Genomic DNA, 23592 nt, shown 5'->3' with positions numbered 1-23592 from the left:
CACTAAGCGAATCCAGATTAAAGGATACTGTTGAATATTCCTCCAAAGTGTCTAGGTCATACAAAACAAAGATGAGGAACTTTCAGAGACTAGGGGAGACTCTACTTAAAGTGCGATTTTGGATTGGATGCTGGACAAGTAAGAAGGTCATCAGTGGAGCCTTGCTATGTGATGAAAATGCTACTCTACTTCTGTGGTCTTCTTTTCAAATCCCCAGGCCCCCAGTCTACTTGTGTGAAAATGTCAGACAAATTACAGTTGAGGACTAGCCCTCAAAACACCTAACTAGCACTAGTCAAAACTGTCAAGGTCAGCCATAACTGAAAGTCCCAGAGACTGTCCCTGCAAGCAAAGAGGGGCCTGACCCAGCATGGTAACCAAGTGTGCCCTGGTATATTGGAGGAGAAAGCCACACCCAGTAAAAAAACTAAAGAACTTGGAGTGAGGTGCATAGTAATACAGCATGACTGACTTCCTGGTAGGGCACTCACTTTAACATGTATGAGGCCTTGGGTTCAACCAGCATTGAAAAAAACCTAAAAATCAAGAAACCAAAGAGGCAAATGTAGCTTACTAACTAAATAAGATGTTAAAAAATAAGGGATGCGCTGGGATGTAACTCGGGGTAAAGCACTTTCTTGCTAGCTTGCTGCGATGCTCAGCACTGCAAAAAGATCAAAAAAAGAGAAAAAATGGGGAGGGGACTGATTGTACAATATTTGGGAATTCTGTAGTCTTCCCAGTTTTTATGCAAATCTAAATCCACTCTACAATTTTAAATTTTATGTTTTTCAAATGGGACATTAGTGGAAAGGCATGAAATTCCAGTATCTGTAGATGACTCGGTATTACCTTAATGTTCTAGCTTCTGACCGCTGTGCTCTGCTTGTATAAGAAGTTAGAACGGAAAGTCCAGTGATAGTGGTTCATACCTGTAGTCCTAGCTACTTGAAAGGCTGAGATCAGGGGGATTGTGATTCCAGGGCATCTGGGGCAAATAGTTCCTGAGACCCCATCTCCAAAATAACCGGAGCGAAATGGACCGGAGGTATGGCTAAAGTGGTAGAGTGCCTGCTCTGCAAGTTTGAAGCACTGAATTCAATACTCAGTCCCGAAAAAAGGATGGAAGGGAGGGAGGGAGGAAACTTTAAAGGAAGTTGAATGGAGAGCATACGGGGATTCTGAGCTTTTTAAAAAATATTTCTGTAAGTTTAAGATTGTTTTAAGTGCATTTTATTTCAAATGAGCTTGAAATATTGCCTTTTTTTTTTCCTTTCCAAAAAAGAGGAGCCCTGGCCAGGGTACATGCATACTTTCAAAGGCACAGCCTGTGTCGGGGGTGGCCGGTGTGCACATGGCTAGGTTTTTGGAGCGCCGTTTGGAAGTCCTGAACAAAGCTGGAAACGCCACCGAGGCGGTAAATGAGACCGCCTGGAGGATCCCCGGGAACCACCGGGAGACGTTGCATAATCGCAGCCAGCAGCGATGGGAGAATTTGTTTTAGGTTTCCAGCTTAAGTACATCTATTTACCTGCGCTGAGCAAGGCTCACGGAAGCCATCGTGTAAGCGCGAGGGAGGGTCGGGGTGACAGTGCACCCCCCCCGCCCCCGCCCCCTGCAGGGGACCCCGCCTGCCCCCCCGGGGTGCTCGAAGCCTCGTCCAGCTCCTGGCGGGGCGGATAAGGCGCCTGGGCCTCTCGGGGCTGTTCTCTGCTGCGCTTTTGTTGGTGGCGTAGGGGTGATTTCTCTTGCTCGTGAACTTGGCTCAAGGCCTCGCTGTGCTTTTGCAATCGGTTACTCCGATTTAGAAATTTAGAATTTCCTGCGCGACGGCTTTGGTTTGGGAGAGACCAGAGTCAGGGTGCACTGCGCGTCTGCTCAGCCGCGGGGCGCGGGCTGCCCCCTGCCGAGGAGGGTGGCGGCTCAGAGCCGCGGGGCTGCCATGGGGCCGTGGTCTCCCCCCCTCCCCCAACACCACCAGGGATTAACTCCGGAGTCAGAGGCACAGCTGCACCTGGAAAAGGAACCGCTGCCTCTCCCAGCGCTTGCAGCCCGTGCCCCGCTGTCGGACCAGGGCCTGGGCAAATGGCTCACGCCTGCTATTTGGGAAGCTTAGATCGAGAGGATTACTGTTCGAGGCCAGCCCGAGCAAACAGTTCCCAAAACCCCATCTCCAAAAATAACCACAGCAAAATGGACTGGAGGTGTGACTCAGGTGGTAGAGTGCCTGCTTTCCAAGTGTGAAGCTCTGAGTTCAAACCCCAGTCCCACCATAAAACAAAGTTAAAAAAAACCCTTCAAGCTTAAAAACTCCTTTTCAGGTTGACTCCTTTTGAGTCTCCTCCTGTCTCTCTGAGCCCTCCTTTTTTTTTTTTTTTTTTTTTTTTGGTGGTGGTGGGGGTTGCAGTACTGGATTTTTTAACTCAGGGCCTCACACTTGCTAGGCAGGCACGTTTACCACTTGAGTCATTCCACCAGCCCTGTTCTGTGATGGGTTTTTTCGAAACAGGGTATCTTGAACTATTTCCCAGGGCTGGCTTCCAACTGAAATCCTCCTGATCTCTGCCTCCGGAGTAGCTAGGATTACAGTGTGAGCCACCAACGCCAGCTCTGAGCCTTTCTTTTGATGTTCATCTGTGGCTTGTCTTTATAACCTTCAGACATAGAGTGTGGGAGAAGATTTGAATTCATGACACAGCGCAATTCTCAAACAGCTGTATGTCACTGGGTAAGCCAGGGAACCTCCCTGAGCCTTGATTCCTTTATCTGTTAAGTGGAAGTGGCAGTGGCCACCTCCCAGGCTAGGTGGGCTCTGCTAAGTGGAAGGGAGGGCCCAGAGGGGAGTTCCTGGAGGTCAAGGACATCATGACTTTTTTCATGTTCTTTTTCAGTGCCTTGTACAGTGCCTTGTATACATACAGTAGTCATTCAACAAACACTTGCTAAACTAATAGTTAAATGTATAAATGCTAATCATTATGGGTATGCATTGATATATATCACGATCACTTGGATTCATGATGGTATTAGAGAAAACAATACAATGTAAGGTTAAAAGGTGAATGGAGAGCTAACAAAATGGGTGTGATAATCTGAAAATAAAAGGACTAAGAGTTGGCATTTCCTCCAGATGGGGCAGCAACCAGGTCTCACCCAAGTGTCACCCTGGGGCCTCTTTCCTCCTGACACGTGTGGCCTGTCTGGGATCTTTATTTCTGGATGTTGAGTGCATGATTTAAATTCTAATCTGCTAATATAGCATTTCCCTAAGAATGATGGTAGAGGAGCCAGGAAAAGCTGATTTCATTTTAAAAGTTCAAGCAAACTGAAAAAAAGGCATTTGGAGGGAACAGAAGAAAACTTTAATAAAGCTATTCCTTGGGGAGATGAGAGAAGGAATTACTTCCTTGATTCGAGAACAGAAGGCTCAGCAAGAGACAGCACTGAAATAAGAATGCTCTTGGGTATTAACGTAATAGCTGAAATAAAATGCACTAGTGTTTGAAGACCTGCTTAAAATGTTCCAAGGCATGGACTAAAGTGACTAAGTGATGGAAAGTGGTGGATAATGACATGAAAATTAGAGGATATGTTTTTAGGACACCTGTCCTCCAACTGAGGGCTTCCAAGAGAGTGAGCAAAGGGAAAAAAAAAATACAGTTGTGCCTCCTTGTCTTCAATTTTGCTTTTGGTGGTTTTGGTTATTCCCAGTCTACTGTGATCCAAACATATTAAATGGAAAATTGTAGAAATAAACAATTGATACATTGTAAATTGCATGCTGTTCTGAGAAGTGCCATGAAATATTACACCATCCTGCCGGGGTTGTGAGTCATCCCTCTGCCCAGTATATCCACACTGTATGTGCTACCTCTCGTTAGTCATTTAGGAGCTGTCTCAGTTATCAGAGCCACTGTCATGGAATGGCAAGGCTTGGGTTCAAGTAACTTTTTTTTGGTTTTTTTTTTTTAAGACAGGCTCTCTCCACTATCTTGCCTGGATTGGCCTTGAACTCAAAATCCTCTGCCACCCGAGTAGCTGGGATTGTAGACACGTGCCACCTCACGCAGTCTGTGCTCAAGTAACTCTTGATTAGGTAGCTGACTGCTCTATAACCATGCCCATATCATTAATCTCACTTCGTCTCATTAGTCAGGCATTGTACATCAGGCGTTGTATCACCTTGCACCTTCATAAGAATAAGAATGAGCAGAGTTCAATAAGGTATTTTCAGAGAGACCTCATTCACAGAACCTTTATTACAACATATTGATGCAATCCTTCTCTCTGATTGCCGTTGTTCACCTCTTACTATATCTGATTTGTAAACTTTGTCGTGGGTATGGAGGCATATGAAAAAACATGGTATACACAGGATTCAGTACTATCTGAGGTTTCAGGCATCCACTGGGGCCCTGGGGCGTATCTAGCCACTGTGGATAAGGGAGTCTGTTGTACTCAAAAGAATGTTCCAGAACTCAAGGACATGTGTCTCTGAAGGAAGGGCCACAGCAAATGAAGACATTCATTTCTAAGGAACCCCAGGACAACAGGGATTAAGGAGAACAGCCAAAAGTCAGAAAGGGAGAGAAAGAGAGAGACTTTCAAAGGACCAGAAATGAAGACGCCTAGGGAACTGAAAGGTAGGGGAGCAATGCTTTGACATCCGGGTGGAAGACTACTTTCAATTTAAAATTCAACACCCAGACAAATTATTCATCAGTAGTCATGTTTAATATAGTTTTCAGTCAAACAAGGTACCACAAAATCTACCTCTCACACCTTTTCTCAAGAAGTTAATAGACATGGGCTGGTGGAGTGGCTGAATTGCCTAGCAAGCTTGAGGCCCTGAGTTCAAACTCCAGTACTGCCGAGCCAAAAAAAAAAAAAGAAGAAGAAGTAGTTGATGGATAGCTGGGTGGGGTGGCACATATGTATAATCCCAGCACTGGAGAGATGGAAGTGGGAGAATTGTTAGTTGGAAGCCAGTCTGGGCTATATAATGAGACTCTGCCTCAAAAACAAACAATAACAACAAAAATCCAAAACAAGAACAACCAAAAGGAAGCTACTGGAAGGTCTTCCCCACCAAGATGAGGGCACAACCCCAGAAAGAGACATGGGATCTTGACAACAGGATCCAACCCAAGAGAAGGAAAGGGACTGCAGCTGAGCAGTCAGACCAAGAGGAGTCAGGGAGGAGAGACTGGGGACATAAATATCTGTGATCACCCAGTCACCTGCCTGCGCTTCCCATTGGCCCAAAGGACCAGGGGAAGGAAGCCACCTGATGTGGTTTGCATGGATTGGCATGGCTCTGGAAGGATTACAGAAAAATGCCCAGCACAGACCTCAGTGGGTGGAAAGAGGAAGGGAATTTAGAGAGAGCTTGATTCTCACAAAGAACAGGAAGTTAGGAGCTAATTCCAAACTGGGCAGTCAAGCATGATGGGGGCTGGGGGAGGGGCTCAAGGGCTAGAGCGTTTGGAGGCCTTAGGTTCAATCCCCAGTACAGTTAAAAAAAAAGAATGAGAAAAGAAAAGGAAAAGGAAAAGCGTGATCAGCACATGACTTAGCTTTAGGGCAGCAAATGAGAGGAGAAACAGCTGGAAGAGTTGAAGCAGGGTGCTCTGGGGAGGGGGACTGGAGAGGGACCCATCAGAGGATGACTGTTTTTCATTACACATCCATTAGTACTAGTATGACTTTTTATACTTTAATCAGAGTAAAAAACGTTAAGATCCAGTCTAATGAGAAAAACATCAGTCAAATCCCAGTAGAGGGTCAACCTAACAAAATCTGTGACTGAAACTCTTGAAAATTGTCAAGGCCATCAAATACAAAGGAAGTCAGACTGTTAGAGCCACTCAACCTGAGACATGACAACTAAATGTTCTATGGTATCCTGGATGGGACGCTGGGTACATAGAAAAAGGACATTAGGTAAAAATTAAGGAATGATAATGTAGCAACATTGAGTCATGAACTGTAACAAATGTTCTATAGTAATGTAGTGTGTTTGTAATTGAGTAAAGAAGGGGCAGGGGCTGGGCGCCGGTGGCTCATGCCTATAATCCTAGCTATTCAGGAGGCAGAGATCAAGAGGATCAGAGTTTGAAGCTAGCCACAGGCAAATAGTTCGAGAGACCCTATCTCGAAAAACCCTTCACAAAAATAGGGCTGGTGGGGTGGCTCTAGGTGAAGGCCCTGAGTTCAAGCCTCAGTATGGAAAAAAAAAAAAGGGGAAAGGGATGTGGGAACTTTCTGTTAGATCGTCTCCATTTTTCTGTAAATCTAGAATTATTCTTTAAAGTCTACTGAAGGGCTGGAGATATAGCTCAGTGGTAGAGTGTTTGCCTAGTATATCTAAATCCCTGGATTTGATCCCCAGAACTGCAAAGAAAAAAAAGTCTATTAAAAATAATAAAAAGGATTGGGAGCAGGTGGCTTACATCCATAATCTTAGCTACCTGGGAGGCTGAGATCAGGAGGATCATGGTTTGAGGCCAGCCCTGGCAAATTATTCATGAGACCCCCCATCTCCAAAATAACCACAGCAAAACAAACTAGAGGTTGGCTCAAGCAGTAGAGCACTTGCTTTGCAAGCACAAAGCCCTGAGTTCAAACCCCATTCTCACCATAAATAAGTAAGTAAATGAATGAAATAAAGAGAGCGAGGCGTGGAGGCTCATATCTGATATCCCAGCTCACAAGAAGGTCAGGAACCTGAATATCCATCCCAGGCCACCCTGCAAAAAGCTTGAAACCCCACCTGAAAAATAACTAAGGAAAAAAGGGCTTGGGAGGGCATCTCAAGAGATAGAGCACTTTCACAAGGCCCTGAGTTCAAACACCAGGACTGCCAAATAAATAAGTAAATAAAAGAAATAAGCAAATAATTTTGGTAAAATAACAATTACTTCAAAAGAGAGAAAGAAAATGTTTTTCACTTTGTTTTACTTTATTTGTATCTTTAGGGGGTAATTTTTTTTCCCAGATGTTTTAATAATTCTTGGATTCAAGACATTAAAATCCAGAATTTCAACAATGATCCCGGTTATTCATTCATTCTACAAGTATATATCATACTGGCTGAAGGTGGGGAGAGTAGCACCCAATGCATGTCTCTTCGAAATATAGCTTCAGCCCTGTGCTTAGTCCCTGGCTACTTTTAGGTTCAAACCAGAACAAAAGCAGGCTGGGAATGTAACTCCATGGTAGAACAGTCACATACAAGTGGCCCTGGGTTCCATCCCCAGCATCACAAAACAACGAGGGAGGGAGGGGAGGTGGCCAAAACAATGTATACCCATGTAAGTAAATGTTAAAATAATGAAAGAAAGAAGCGGGGCATAAAGTCTGCTTGCCTGCTTCTCTACCCACCATAAACCATTCCTCCACACTTCTCTGCTCTCAACCACACTAGCCTTTCTCAGTTTATTTGAAGTTGCCATGTTCCTTACTGCCCCAGGGCCTTTGCACATGCTATTCCTTCTTTCCAGAGCACTTTTCCTCTCTCAGTTCCCCTTTTTTCTTCCCCAGTAACTCTTTTTCTTGGAATCTCAGCCCAGATATCACATCTTCAGGAGCAAATTGTCTATCTGCAATTCTCCTCTGGTCACGTGGCTATTTGGGTAATACCAGTGTTGCCCCAAGAATGTTTCCTTGTAGGTTTTATGACAGCTGGGATGGCGTTCTATTGGGGACAGAGTCTGTGTTGTTCACAGGGGTCCTCACTATCAGGCCTAGTGACTGATAAGGACTAGGAATTCCTCAAATAGTTGTTGAATGATAAACAGGGTATGGCCCGGATCCTTCCAGGCTAGTGCAGCTCCAAACTAGGTGTCATCTGAAGGAGACAGGTGGCCATCTCCCCAGCTCCTAAGTGGGTTCTACCTGCCTCAGGCCTGGCTGCCTCAACTCAAGGCTATTTGATTACTTTAGATTGTCAAAAACTCACTGAGGTCTGCATTCCCATCATCTCCTGTTGCGGCTGAGAAGATGAGCTGCCTAAAACCACGTGGCTGCTAAAAGCCAGTGTTTGACCCTGTTTTCTCACGGCCTCCTGAACCCTACTTCCCCTAAAACTTGTGCTAAGCTTGTCCCTCTGGGCAAAGCTGATTCCTTGCACCTGCCCTGGGGGCTCTGTGGCTACAAGGATGTTCCCTGGCAATGGCAAATGCAGGATCCTCCCGAGATCGCGCACCTGGACTGCGCGCGCCCCCTCGCGGTCGCCATGGAGACGAGACGCCAGGTGCTTCATTTCCTCCCGCAAAAGTGCCAAGTGGCGGTGGCGCCGTGATCTCCGTGCAGCGGCTGCGGGCGCGCCCCGGCTCCTGTCCTTTGGAGTCCGAGTCTTGGGATTCTGGGGCGCCGGGTAGGGTGGTCCCGCCCCAGACCTTCCGTCCACTCTGGTCCGGGGTCTCTGGGCGGACCCCGCGGCGCGAAGACCGGGGGGGGGGGCTCTGGAAGGAAGTCTGGAGGGGTCCGAGGAATCCGGGTCCGGGGACTCCCGCCCAGGGCAGGCGACCCGGCTTGTAACCGCGGACAGACTTCCTTTCTCTGAGTCAATTCTGAAGTGGGGATGATGACACCTACCCTTTTGGAGCCAAGACTGCCTTAGGTGGGGACTGACACCCCAGCAACAGCGCGGTCTTGGGAGTTCCGACAGAGGTTGTGCTGGGCAAGCAGGTGCGGGTTCTCCACATGTGCTCCCCCAAGGTCCTAGGGAACCTTGCAACCTCAGCTTGAGGGTGAGGGCACCCCCTTTATATTCAACAACTTCATTATACAGAAAACTTATACGCACTACTTTATCACAGTACCAAAAATAAAGTAGGATTTCAGCTCACTGACTGCAACCTTTGTTCATTAAAATGGTGTTTAGTTATTCTTGGCTAAAAATGATTCATGACACAGATTATTTCCATGATCTTTTTATCCTTTCTTATGTTTCATGGGATAATTTGACTCCTAACAAAAGCCAAACCTTGTAATTAAGGGTTTTTCTTATCTGGTTAGATTCTTGGAGGATTGGGGAAACACATTGGTATTTCAGCAACAGCTCCCCCCTGCCTCTTGCAGGGGATCAGGCATGCTAAACAAGGTGCCTACTACAGAGCTGCATCTTCAGCCCATCAACGTCTTATTTAAGGTCATTTTGTCTGGTAAACCTTCAGCTTCATTCTAACAAGGGAAAGAGATAGCAGTTTCTCGCCTGCTGATGTATGCCAAGCAGAGTGCCAGGCACAGAGGGCAGAGAAGTGAGTCAGACAGAAACTGTGATAGGACCTTAGGCAGTCTTGGCCCTGGTGGGTGAGAGCAGGTGTTACCTGTAGGGAGGGCTCCCCTCTCATCCTCCGCTCACCTGCACAGCTGTGTCCTTCTGCTGTTTGGAGGAAACCATCGTACACGGAGGCCATGTGGGGGCCTGCCCCTCTCATTTTATCATAATATCCAAGATAGAATGCCCTCCCCCCTCCCCCTACACTCCCCTCTTGTAATCCCAGAATATTCTGAAGGATCAGGATAAAAAGGAGGAGAGGAAGAAAAACCCAGAATGAACCAAATGCCAATTTATTGCCTTAATTTCCTGACCAAAGTTGACCTTTTGATGTAGGTGGTTCCCCTCCCACCTCCACACAAGCTTAGGGCTTTCCTAGAAAGTAAACATGCCTCTTTGTCCTGGTCCTGAAGGATGTCACTCTGTGTTCTAGACTGGGTGCTCAAGCCTTTTCCTTCGTCCTCTGTGGGTTTCATCCTGGCTTAGAAAGGTGGGGCAGTCTCTGGACTCTGCAGTAGGTGACATGGCTGTCTGTCAGGTTCTGCAGTGAGCTGTGATGGGAGTTCAACAGCGGGTGGATGTGACAGAAAAGGGAGCAAGGTCACACGGTGATGTGAGGAAAACTCAGAGAGCAGCACCTTCCTTTCCCTAATGCCTTCCCTAAGGTTTTCCCTCTGTCATAAGCCCCAAACACTCTTCTCCCCCTTCCCAGGTCCAACTTGGAACAAGAGAAGAAGTGCAAGTGGTTAATAAATATCTGGGAACGTGGTCTACCTCATTAGTAACCAGAGAAGCAATTAGAGGGCAATGAAGAGACTGAGAAGTTTGGTAATTTAAAATGTGCCTAATTCAGTAATTCCAATTTTAGGAATACGTCCCAAGAAAGCAGTGGAATAAATGTGCAGGCCTATTTTTACCACACTGATTAGAAGCACTTCAGCATTGCACTGGTTAATAGTTATGGAGCATATCTAGCCAGGAACACATGTAGATTAAGGAATCAATAGACTCACGGTTTCCTTGGATTTTACCAACACCCTGTTAGCCCTGAACACATCTCAGCCTGTGGCATTCCTGAGCCTGGATGTCCCCACTGTGGGGGTTTCAGAATGACCAAGAGAGGCAGACCAAGTGCAAGGGAAGGTGGTGAGATGAAAAAAAACTCTTCTGTCCAGCAGTGCACTTGGTCAGGAAATCCCAGCACCTGGGTTCTGTAGTGGATGCTGTTGTTTGGGGAACCCTGAGCCCATTCTCCCTCTCCATGGTAACAGTGCCAGTATCCAGGCAGCAGCCTGCCTCTGCTGGCTCTGCTCCTTGGTTCCAGGGATAGGTACTTTGAAGCCAGACTCTGAGACTTCTGCCAACCTTACTAGGAAGAGTCCTCTTCTCCACAAGGGAAACATGCAAAACTGGGGCGACGTCGCTTGAGTGGAAATTTAAGTACAAAAGTGGGGCAGTATGTGGGGAGCCACCAGTGTAAGTGCCAGAAGGCTGTGTTAACAGCAACTGAGCTCAGGCCAGGCTAAGACAAGAAGGAGTTAGGCAGAGGAGGTTGCCTTGTTGAATAGACAAAGGAGATAGGAAGACCAAGATTGGGTCAAAGGGGAGATCAGTATTGTCAGAGCCAGGTATCAAAGGCAGAGAAGAGGTGATGTGGGAGATGAGGAGGCCTGGATGGATTTTATTTTAGGGTCGAGGTTTTTTTTTTTTTGTCTTTTCTTTTTTGGTGCTGGGATCGAACCCAGGGCCTCACGTATGCTAGGCAAGCGCTGTACCACCGAGCTACATCCCAGCCCTGGATTTTATTTTAGATGGCCTTTGAATAAACGTCACCAATGGAGAGTTTTAATCAGGAAAAGTCAGTGGTCTGATCTACCTTTTTAGCTCTCTCTGAATATAAGATGAAGAAATATACTGTACACAGGGATAAGAGTGGAAGCAGAACTGGCTCATGTCCATAATTGTAGCTACTCAGGAGGCAGAGTTCAGGAGATCGTGGTTCAAAGCCAGCCTGAAGCAAATAGTTTGTGAGACACTGTCTCGAAAAAAACCCATCACAAAAAGGGCTGAAGGAATGGCTCAAGCAGTAAGAGGGACTGTCTGGCAAGTACCGTGAGGCCCTGAGTTCGAACCCCAGTGAGGCCAAAATAAAAAGTGGAAGCAGAGAAAACCTCAGGAAGCTGCCTGAGGAGGAGGAGGGGCTAGATAGGTGCACAGATATGAGGCAGAGTGGAGGAAGGATTGAGGTGTATCTTTGGCTGCTAGTTTTCTGAGTATCTCAGCCTCCTCTTCCAGAAGTAATCTCCACTCCACAGGGGTAAGTTTGGCACTAGTGTAGTGGTTAAGAATACTGTTTGCAGTCAGATCTGAATTTGAATGCAAGTCTGTTGGGTATCAGCGGTATGACCTTATGCAAGTAAGTCAGTTAATAATAGATGTGCTATGTGTTAACCGACAGAACCTTCCCCAGCTAAGAATTCGTACTTTTTCATTCCAGCTAACGAGGGAGGGCACAGCATTGTGGATGGAGCAAGCCATTTGTCCTAGGTCCCAGCTGTAAATGTGGCTCTAACTGCCACGTTATGCTAACTTTTCTGCGCCTAAAACATGGACACTGACATGTGGTTGAGAGGACACAAGAAGTGACCTGGCACATAGCAGGTGTTTAATAAATTATTATTAAAATTACTATTATTATATTCTTTGTGTTCTTCCAAGTTTTTGCACGGAGAAGTCATCATTTGGACAAATCCTTTGGATTAAAAAAAAAATCCTTTAAGGGAGGGGGGAAAAAAAACCCCTGCAGTTGCCGGAGCCTCAGAGGCAGCTTGGGCGTAACCAGAAAGGGCGTGGTCAAGAGGGGCGGGGCAGGCTGGGCGGGGGGGAGGACCAGACCTCAAGAACTGAGACTGGGGGCGGGACCCAGAGGAAGGGGGCGGGACATTGGCCGGCAGCGCATGCTCAGTGTGGTCCGCTCCACCGCGGCCGCCGCCACCGCCCACTCGGGGCTGGCCAGCTGCAGGCGGCCGGGGCGCAGAGAAGGGCCAGACTGGGCGACCGCACGGCCATGGCCCCGTGGCTGCAGCTCTGCTCTGTCTTCTTCACTGTCAACGCCTGCCTCAACGGCTCGCAGCTGGCCGTGGCCGCGGGCGGCTCGGGCCGCGCGAGGGGCGCCGACACCTGTGGCTGGAGGGTAAGGCGGGGACAGCGGGTGTCCAAAGTAGTCGGGGGCGCGCGGAGAGGCAGGGGCGCGGCGGGGCGCGCACAGGTGCTCGTGGGACGGCGAGCCTGGGCGGATAGAGTTACTCTCCGCTGAGTTCTCAGCCTCACTGGGGTCCCCCATCTCCACCAGCCCATCCTCGGTTCTTCCCTCCTGGGGCTCGCGTCCGCCGGCCCCGGCCGGGATGAAAAGGGCCGCCGACCCCTGGCTTTGTGTTGCTAATGAGGCACGGCCGCTGGCCGGGGTCCGATTCCAGAGGGCGGGTGTGAGGGGGGCGGCGAAGCGGGGTAGGGGGAGTGCGCCCCACCCTTTGTTCCCGGCCCTCTGCCCCGGGGCTGTGCGTCCTGGGCTGGGATCCCACAGCCCCAGCTGTCTGGACGAGGCGGCCCTTGGGAACGAGTGTAGGACTTGCCCCCCTCCCCGCCCGACGTCTGGCCCACAGTTCTGCAAAGGCTCGGGGTGATCAGGGAGGAGACCTGCATCGTTGGGGAAGGGTGCATCCTTCTGTAGTGGTCGCTTTGTTCCTTCTAGGCAGGGGTCGTCACCCCACTCCCACCCTGTCTCGGACTCCTGACTTGTTGAGAAACTTAGCTTCCTATTTAGCGTTCAGTCTCCCAAATGGGCATAGATGCTACTGGTCCCCCACTTCCCGCCCCCAGCTGGAGTTGAGAATGTTTTTGGCCAAAGGGCATCGAGAGTTTGTCACCTCAGCCAGGTGCCCCAGACAAGACGAGACTGGGGAGGTGCTTGGAGCCCGCGCCTCAGAACTGGGCGCTCTTTTGACGTGGTCTGGGCAGTAGGGCATTGGTATTGGGGGAAATGTGCCTAGGGACACCACCCTACCCCCCCACCTCCGTCTCACCTGTGCTCCGGGGGCTTGGACGACCTGGCATCTGGAGATTTTATCATCTGCCTCCCACAGAGACCAAAGTAGCTTCTGGGTCACTATTTTCACGGTGTAAACTTTGTGCAGAGAACACAGGCTTTGCACTCCGGCAGCCAGGAACTGGGCTTTGGCTCTCCCAGGTGCCAAGAGCCTCAGTTTCCTCATCTAGAAAGTGGGAAGGAAATGAGAGATTTACTAATTATCCCAGGGCTCAAGGATGAGTGTAGAGTAGTTTGCTTAAACCAAGGTTGACCTCTTCTGGGAGGCTCTGACCAGCCTCAGCACAGACAAGACCTAGGACATGACACCTCCTTAGGAGCACAAGCTAGTGCCTCTGGTTCACATGCCTCACATTTAGAGAGAAGCACAATTGAGAAAACCAGGTGTCCCAGAGCAGCTGGGATGTCCTCCTCCCAATAGCTGTGGGGTGGTCAGCTGTACCCGCCCCACCCCTCAGTGAATACGACTTTAGACTATCACTCCTCCCCATTTGAGTAGACATTACATATTCTTACTCTGTTCTACTGTAGCAAAACATCACAGCTCTTTTATTTTCAATAGATAGTGAGTTTCCTTAAGGCAATTTCATGTTGACATCAATCCTGCTAAAATTTTGGATCTAGACTGATTTTGGCTTTTGACTAAGTGTACTAGTATCACAGGTATTTTATTCTGAGTTTGTGTGTAACTGATAGCGTTGGTGGATCAGTCCAGTTTGCTGCTCTTCTCTCTTCTTTCCTTTTCTCTCTCTCTCTCTCTCCCCCGCCCCACCCTCCTGTCATTCTTTTGTTTTTTGTGGAACTGGTTTCACAATTGCAAAGCAGATGGTCTACCACTTGAGCCACACCTCCAGTCCATTTTGCGCTGGTTATTTTGGAGATGGGAGTCTTGATAACTATTTGCCAGGACTGGCCTCGAAGTATGATCCTCCCAATTTCAGCCTCCCAAGTAGTTAGGATTACAGGCGTGAGCCATCTGTTCCTGGCTTCTTCATATGGTCTTTTGACACAGGGTCTTGCTGTATAACTGAGGCTGGCCTTGAAGCCACGATACTCCTGCCTCAGCCTCCCTAGTACTGACATCTCAGGTATGCACTGCCGTGCCTTACAATTTGCTGCTTTCCTGCAGTAGCCTAGGTGGCTTCGTGTGCTGGAACCCACAGCTTGTGAAGTTTTCATGCTGTGGGTGTGGTAGTGCTCTTGAAGAAGCCAAAGTGGTGGTTTTGCTCACCTACACCCCCACGGAATTAATGGCGGCACCTATCCCAGGCTGATCTTTCTTCCACCACAGGCTGCTGTCTTAGCCCCTGTTTGGGTCCTTTGTTTGGGTCATCATCCCGTTCCTGGATGAGTGTGGGGGCCTCTGGGCCATACCCCAGATTCCAACTCTTCCCAACCTGATACATGGCTCTTCCCTCCTGGACTTGCCTGCTCGTGATGCTTGGGTGGCCCACCTGTTCATTCTCACCCTGTGCCCTTCCCACTCTCCTCCCTAACTCCTGATACCCTTCATGCTACCAGAGCATGCTTTTCCTTTCTCCTGGGGTGTCCTTTCCTCCTCTGAGATTCCCTGCTTGACCCAAGATTCAGCTCAGGTGATGTCTCTTCAGAAAAGCCCGCTGGGAATTCCATGCCCTATTCCTTACCTTCTCATACGTTCCTGAGACTGGTTCTCATCCAACTGTAAGGTTGGTGTTTGCTCATTGTGTCTCTTTAGACTGTTTTCTTGGTGACCTCAGAGCCTGGAGTCCTTAGACCCTGCAGCCTTCCTGCAAAAATCCTGTAGTAAGTGATAGATTTTCAGAAGTTGTGGGAGAGATGTCAACACCTAGCTCTTGTGTCCTCTCTGCAGCAAGCCTTCGCACATGCAGTTCCTGCCTTTCGTCCTTTTCTTTTTCCCTTCCTCTTCCCCTCTGAGCTGCAGCATCACTTCCTGCAGGAAGCTGTTTCTACCCACACCTCTGTAGGTATGATTTCCCTAGCAGGGTGGCATATGCCTTGTAATCCTAGCTACTTGGGAGGCTGAGATTAGGAGGATCATACTTACAGGCCAGCCCTGACAAGTAGGTCCTGGTGTTCAGAGACTTGAGTCTGGGTCCCTGACCAGATCTTTCTTCTCAGTCTACAGATGCAAACCTCAGCTGAGGGTGCTCACATTCTAGTTGTACACAAACATGTAAGAATAAATGTGAGCTATATGTGATGCAAGCAGGAGAGGGCTTCTTATGGGTCCAAGGTTCACTCAGAACTGGGGGGGGGAGGGGTGGGGAAGCATGGTGCAAAATGGAGCCCTGAAGGAGGGGCAGGATCTGGATGCTGGAGAGAGCTGAGTGAGTGATCTCCTTGATCTCCAGGGAGCATGTGCTCCAGGAACCCTGGTCCCAGTAGGAGTGGGGTATTTTCCCAGGACTTGCAAGGTGGCTGCAGACAGCCAGGCAGCAGCCCTGCTAACTGATTGTTCAGAACTGCTCTCGAAGTCCTGGTTTAAGTGGTCAGGTTTCACAACCTCTCCATTATTCGTGGGGCAATTAAGAGGCTGATACCATCTTGAACACAGTTCAGTGTTTTAGAAATGAGTTGCGGGCACACTTCCTCAACCACTAGAAAAAAATCTCATGGCCCTTGCCAGGTAAAGTTGCTCTTTGAGTAATAAATGCTGTGGTTTTTTTTCAAAGAAGTAACAATTTGTAAAACTTCCATAGGGGCCAGGCCCCACTTTTACCCTGGGTCTCTTGCTTCTTGGTAGTGGAATGGATTGGTTTGTGATGGGTAACTTTAATTGTACCAGTTGGTTGTGTCGAGGTTCACAGCTTGGCTCATTTTGCTGGTGAAGAAGCTTGTTTATAGAACAAGGAGTTAGGAATCTAGGCCTATAGATTTCTGTTCCTGCAGTCGGGAGGAAGGGACATTTGTTGCCTCCTTACCTGAATGGAGTACACATTCTCTGGTCTATTGCACCAGAAACACAATTGCTACTCTAACCCTTAAGGCTGCACCCTTCAGCAATTTAGGCTAGCATCATCTTCACAGTGAAGTGCAAATTTCCCATTTAAGGCAAATACTTCATCTCAAAAGGTAGGAAGGAATAGGGTGGTACTTGGAAAAAAAAAAAAAGTTCCAGCTGGTTAAAATTTAGGTCTCTGATAAAAGTCCAATCCAAGAATTTTCTTTGGCTGTGATCCCAGGCATGTTTATTTGATTCTGAATTGGATGCATTTTCATTCACTAGCAGCGCGTGGCTCTTCAGCCCAAATCTGATCTGCCTGTCCTGTGGCCATGACAACCACGTTACAGATGCTCTTGTGTCCCTTACAGAAATTTTGGTTAAAAATTACACAGCCCTGGGTTGACAGATTTTTCAGAGTTTTTTTTGTTTTGTTTTTTTAATAAGAAGTGCAATGTTTTCTTCCAGCTTTTTGCCTCCTTGACTGGGAACCATGCCCATCTTTCTAGAATTGCCCTCTCTTCTCTCCCTAACCCCATCCATCCATCCATCCATCCAACCAGCCCTGGAACCCCTGAGGTATCTAATTATTAATCAGGAATGAAGGAGACTAGGTACCACTTGTTGCACCTTTTCCTTCCGAAGGTGGTTTCTCAGAGTGATGTCTAAGGGCTTTTGAAAACAAGGCTTCCACAATTAGGAGACAGGAGAGAGAAGATAGGTTCTAAACATTTAAAATCAGTCACTTTGATTTTAAGTTATTTTACTGAACTTAGAGAGAAATGTGGAGACTTTGTCAGAGCTCTGACCAGTAAAAGGGGTCAGGCTGGCTGGGGTGGGGGTGGGGTGCCTGGGGAGTCATTTAGGTAGGGCACTCTGGTGGAGGTGGGGCCTCTGGTCTGGGGCTGAAGAGGAGGTCTGGAGGAAAGGGGACTTGATACTTCCACTGGGTTCCTCCCCAGAACAGCTGGGTTTGTCTGGAAAACTGTCTCAGGAAGAACAGGATCCAAATCAGTCTTGAAGTTCAAAACTTACAGACAGCTTCCCTACAAAGGAAAGAACTACTAATGCTTGTTTAAGTCTTTTGAGTATTTTTCATGCTTCATTTGGCCTAAAATGTGTTGGGTTCTCTCTTTCTCTCTCTCTTTTTTAGCATGCTTTTCCCTCTTGAACATACTGCGCCCAGCAGATGTTTGCTGCTGCTGGACCACTCCATCAACAATTTTATTGTCCTCTTTCATTCCCCCACTGCTTCTTGTGCCTGCCTATGATGGATGGGTTTTCAGGCTTCTGGTAGCTTGTCTCCGCCCCACCCACATTTGTAAGAGTATGGGCTCAGGTACACTCAGAAACTTGACAGGGTGCACGATGGAGCAGACCCCTCTCCTGCCGATCTTGCAGCCAGACCTTTTCCTTTTCCCGTCTCCCCCCAATTTGGAGGGTCTTTTGTCCTCAGCAAGCCTGGGCGCCAGCTGGGCTGGTGCCACAGGCCCTATCCCCAGCTGGCTAGACTTGCCCAGCCTGTGGGAGGCATTTTCCTCCTGGGCAGTGTTTGTCTTGGTTGCCTGGAAGTTCTGAATGGCCCTGACACACGATTAGGTGACTGATGGCCCTGCAATACATTGTCAGGGCCTTTGAAGCTCCTCCTGGTGGGAAGTAAAGAGACTATTTGCTCTGTTAAAATGTCTTGGTATTTCCTCTTTTTAACCACAGGCCACTTCCCCTCTGCCACTCTAAACCCGGCAGGGCCACCAGCTGATTGAAAAGACACAAGCCCTGTAGTGATCACATCCTATTGAAACAGATAGTCTTAATGCAGATTAAACCTGGGGCAAGTCTCCAAAAGGGACAATCTAAGGGAAGGAAGAGATCTATGAGGTATTTCCTTGTTTTGCTCAAAATTTAGCCTGTTGACAGAATTCATGTTTGAGGTCCTGACTGCATAAGTGGGTCCTTTTTTTCTCTTTAATAAAGAAGGGAGGCCTAAGTTATAAATTGAGATCAGTGCACGTCTTTCCTATGTATGACCAGTTAAAGCAGTTTGGTCAACAGAATTTCTCATTGTGTGAGTTGGAAGTTCTTTGGTATCTGTTCACTAAACCACACTGGCCTTGTTTCTTGCAGATTGTGTGCTTGGTTTCATGTGCTCAGAAGTCCACACAAGAAGTTTGTAGCTTGACTAATACCAAGAATGTCTCTAGGGAGACTCCCTGGTCCTTTTCCAAGCAATATCTTAAAAAGAAGGTTTAATTAATAACACTAGTCAGGAAACTAAAAACTGAACAATTGAAAAAATTACCTATGTAACAAACACTGAAAATTGAAACCCCGCCTGTCCCATTTTTGTGAAGGACCCTTAAAAAGGCCCTAGAGTAGTACTCTCTAGTAGGGACAATTATTTTAAGTTTACAACTCCATTGTTCAAAGTATCCATGATAAAAATGGGCTTCCCTTTTCTTTGGTTCCTTGTTTGGAAATGTTGGGGGAAGGTGGATGTAGCTAATTAAGGGCTACAACATTTAAAGGGGGGACTTAATAGGTACCAGCTGTCCTCAACAAATCACGGGGTGGATGACAAAATAAAGATGTGATGTGAACACACACATGTAATTCTCTTCTAAAACGGAAGTTGGCCTGTAAATTTTCTGATTTAACAGCCTAAATGAAAACTGCCTCTACTGTGTATATTTACGAACATTTGTTTTTATAGTGAGCCTAATGGCAAAATGTCCTATTTATGTTTGGCTGGCACATTGAGTTGAAAGGGTAATAGATGGCAATTATTGTTGGAAGCTCAATGCATTACAATTTTATTGTACCTTCCTTTATTCCAAATCTGATCTAATAGACATTAATCATGATGCTTTTCATTAAAATTACTACACTGAAGTGAAGCTTGCTTGAATTTACCAGAAAAGCCATATAAGATTGAAGCATCAACTTTGAAAAAGAAATGGAAATTAATAGCATTAGTTAAAATGCTCATACTGCTATTTACATTTCACACATTAAATACTTTAAATGAACCATTTTGAAATCATGAGGGATTAGATTTTTAAATATAACTTTTTTTCATATTTAAAAAGTTGGGGACTGGGAGTGGCTCAGTGGTAGAGTGTATGCATAAGGCCCTGGGTTCAATCTGTAACTCTGCAAAAAAAAAAAAATTAAAACCAAAAAAACTAGGGCTGGGGCTGGAGTTCAGTGGTACAGCGCCTGCCTAGTATGCGTGCGGCTCTGGGTTCAATTCCCAAACACAGCGTAAAAGAAGAAAAAAGGACTTTATATCCTTAAAAGTAGGAGTTTTCCCAAGTGTTCTGTTTTGTCCATTTTGTATTTCCCCCCGCCCCGCTGCTGAATAGTAGTAACCCTTTACAAAGTGTTGGCTGTGGCCCCAGACTTCTGTTCTGCACTAAAGAATGGGAGGAAGGTTGATGGGATTGGGGTGGGGGGAGCACCTTGGAACTAAAAGGTACACTCTCCTGAGACAGGCCATATGGTTTAGAAACCCTTTCCCTGGGATTTTATTCTGTCCAGGTGACTTCTAGTTTTTCCTCTCCTGAAGTGGCCCCCCTTTTATCTGAGGAAAATGCAGTGCAATGCAGACCAAATGTTGGAGCATTCGGCCAGAGCCTGGTCTCTGTTGAGTGACAGTTTATGGCCTCCTTCCTCTGGGGTGTGCACATTTGCACTGGGTGGAGCACAGGCACTAGCCTAGTTAGGCCAAGCTTTAAAAGACTTATTTAGAGGCAAGAGATGGTTGTTTTTGAACAGCTACTCTGGGTCAAGTCACCAGGAAAAGACAAATAGTAGTAGAACTAGCTCTTGTTTCTGAGGCTCCCATCCAGGTGGGGATCACCAGAGGGACAGGGGTCAGGACGGGGAGGTGTGCAAGTGGGATTCCAGTCCATGGTCCAGAGACCTCTATGCCCTTCCAGGCTTCCCTGCTATTCCCAGAGAAATGCGAAACCACTTCCGTCTGCTCCTTATCTTGCAGTCACCTCTGTGTAGAGCAGTTTAATGACAAGTGAGTGTCTGAGGCCCTGCTTGGAGGCCCCTTGGGTGTTCTGAGCTGTTTAGTTTCAATTGGTTCCTAGTCCCTCTGGCACCTTACTCTGCCTCAGTCTCCACTGCTTTTTTTTTTTTTTGTGGTACTGGGGTTTGAGATCAGGGCCTACACCTTGAACCACTCCTCCAGACCCCCCCCCTCTTTTTTTATGGTGGTTTTTTTTGAGATAGGGTCTCCTGAACTATTTGCATGGGGCTGGTTTTGAACTTCCATCCTCTTGATCTCTGCCTCCTGAGTAGCTAGGATTACAGCCGTGATTTCCCCTGTGAGGCTTCTCTGCATGTGAATATTACCTGTGCCCATAAATTCTGCGTTGAATAAAGTCAGACCCACTCTACTCCTCCAGTTTTAGTGAGAATGTGTCCAGCTATGTTTGCAGTGAGGCAGGAAAGAAGCAGCAGAAATAGGATTTCTTCTGAAGAAGAAATTGAATTTGAATGTTTGGCCTGGGTGGGGGGGTGGGGGGTGGGGGGTGGGGTTGGGTGGAGGCTGAGACAAAGGAGATGGGGATGGATGGAAGAAGGCTGGCTTTCCTGAGTGGACTTGGGTGGGGGGAACAATTTGGGCAGCCAGCAAAATGTGGGGGAGAGCTGCAGAGGGGTTCATTGAAGAGAGACAGTGGGGCTGAGTGGATGATGATGACCAGCTTGATAAGTATGACACTTTGGCATTCATTCATTCCATGACTATTTAGTGCTTCCTGGGTATTAGGCATGATTTCTAGAGCTTAGATTTAAGGTGGAGACAAATAGGGATAGCAAAATGCCAGGGCGACCACCTGTTAAAATACACCCTGCTGCTCACTCTGTCTGCTTTTCCTCACTTTATTTTTTCTCCACAGAACTTTTCACACTGAGAGAGACATGGCATTCTCTTGTCTGTCTGTCTCGCTCATCACAACGCCAGTCCTGAAAGGATGGGGCCTTTGTTGTTTTGTTTCCTTCTCCATTTCCAGAAAAGTGGCTGGCATATATGAGGTTCTCCATACCTGTTTTCTTGAATGACTAAGTGCTCTGCAGGAAATTAAAAGTGGGTGCTAAGAATGGCTCCTTGCAAGTGAATGAGCTCCCATGGCCTCTCTGAGGAGGCAGGCAAAGGGATAAGTTGAGCCATTGTAATAAAAATTTCCTCTGAAATTCTCGAGTTACTTAGGTCTTCTCACCAGTAGTTGATCATGGGGCAGTAGTGCTGGGAGTAACACAATAATATGCTCAGATTATTCAGTCATAGCACACACAGATTGTCGGTACTTTGCCTGGTTGTCACATCATAGGTGAAGGCTGTGCTGCAGGCTGGGATGCCCCATCATGACCAAGGGACTGAGTGGAGGGTAGGTGCCACACCTTACTAAGAGTCACTTCTGAGAGGGGGTTTGTGGACTATCCCTGTTTCCCTGCACTGTGGATGAGAAAAATAGAAGTTACTGCTAAGCACTAAGTATCCCGGTTTTAGACTTTTTCAATGATGTGAATGAGGCAAATTTCACTCCTTGGCAGCAGCTTTTACTTTGAAAACTTTCTTTTTTAAACAGAAGTTCAGGCTCATTTTTGTTCCCCATTCCTCCATGGTGAATGCGTTTCATTTTCTGAAGTCACAGGAAGGTCCACCCAGGATCAGAGGTGCTCTTTGCCATCTTTCCAGGCTGTGGATTTACTGGCCAGCTGTGATAATGAGTTTTTGCTGAGCTTTGATTTTCACGCCTTGCCTCCCTGTGGGAGGAACTAGATATTTCTCATCTTACCTCTGCTCATATTCAGATCCAGCCAAGCAGGCAGTGACTTCCCGGGCTTTTTTGTAGGAGACTGTGGGAAAAGTCCTGGTTGGCTGGCTACGAATTAATGAAATCCTTAGAAGGCTTCACTAAAGATAGTTCCTGTGGCTTTTTTTTTTTTTTTTTAAATGGCATTGCTGTTTTAATTTGAGCAAGAGGTCATGGAGTTTTATCAGAACTGAGCAGAGAAAATGCAACATCTGGCTGCATTGGCCAAAGACTGCTTCAGGAACCTGGGCTCCCCAGTGTCCCTCCTGCTAAAGGTGAACGCCACTCCAGACCCCTTTAAAGGTGCCCTGGACTGACTGCCTCTCATTGTTCACCTCCCTGGGTTTTGAAGTCATTGAGGCACAGAAATTCTACCTCCCATATCTTTTCACTTGAGCAAATTTCCATCTACTGAGCTTTCTCTTCCTTTGAGTTAAAGGATCACACTTTAAAATTTTTTTAAGTGTGTAGTTTTCACGTAGATTAAGACTAGTGTAATCATTGCTTTTATCGCATTAGAAAACGATGGGAGTGGATAATGGGGGAGAGCTGGGGTGGAAGACAGGTGGGGGTTTAAAGAGCTCTAAAAAGTTTTCAGATCAGTAGGAATTTTGATAAGAGGAGAGGGAGAATGATAAATTGTTGGAGAAGACTTCTAGGGGAAGGCATGAAGAGGATTTTAAGGGACCTATGACTCTTAAAAGCAGAAACACGAATGTCTTTAGTGTCCTGTGTGCACACTCTCCCCACCTCATCTCCAGCTGAGTAACAGTAGCAAGTTACATGTTATGTTTTTAAAAATTTATTTTTAAAAATCTTGGGTGGGAGGGCTGAAGGCATGCAAGGCTCAAGCAGTAGGCCTGCCTTGCAAGCGCTAAACCCTGAGTTCAAACCCCCAGGGCCACCAAAATATAAAATTGGGTCTAGCCTGTGTTAAGAGTATATGATTTTCATTTTTAAATATCGTAATATTTTGGAGCATGTATTTTCTGCAACTGCACAGGAAGATGAAGTTGTTGAGCTCCTCCCCACCAGCAGGCAGCCAGTCACCTGTACCTGATGCTCCCCTCTGTTGTACTTGGTATTATGAAAAATTTCAAACCTAAAACAAAATAAACACCCATTTCCCCTTGGCCCAGAGTCACCAATTTTTTTTTTTTCTTTAACATTTTTGCTACTCTTAACCTCAGGTGTCCTTTCAGTGCCCTTCATTCTGAATTACAGGATGAACGGGGCTCTGTCATACATAGCTTTGGATGTCTTGTCTCTTTGGTCTGCTTTAATCTAGAACAGTTCCTCCATCTGTTTTTGGTCCTTTATTATCTACACATTCTGAAAAGTCCAGGTCACTTGTATAGACAGTCTCCCAATTTGGATTTCTCATTGTTTCTCATGATTAGGGTCCAGTCAAATATTTCAGCAAGATCCCTTT

At 47.0% G+C, this 23592-nt stretch overlaps 1 protein-coding gene across 2 annotated transcripts in view; it reads left to right on the top strand.

Annotated features, from left to right (window-relative positions):
* Positions 1 to 12278: 12278 nt before the first annotated feature.
* Il17rd (interleukin 17 receptor D) overlaps positions 12279 to 23592 on the top strand; it is a 70707-nt gene continuing 59393 nt past the window's right edge. For both annotated transcript variants that reach the window (XM_020156509.2, XM_020156508.2), the window contains exon 1: positions 12279 to 12476. In XM_020156509.2, coding sequence (XP_020012098.1) covers positions 12351 to 12476 — 126 coding nt within the window. In that variant the 5' untranslated portion in view covers positions 12279 to 12350. The remainder of the gene's footprint in view (positions 12477 to 23592) is intronic.

Source organism: Castor canadensis, chromosome 10, assembly GCF_047511655.1.
Source record: "Castor canadensis chromosome 10, mCasCan1.hap1v2, whole genome shotgun sequence".
Classification (NCBI taxonomy): Eukaryota; Metazoa; Chordata; class Mammalia; order Rodentia; family Castoridae; genus Castor; species Castor canadensis.
This window is presented reverse-complemented; position numbering and strand designations above follow the sequence as displayed.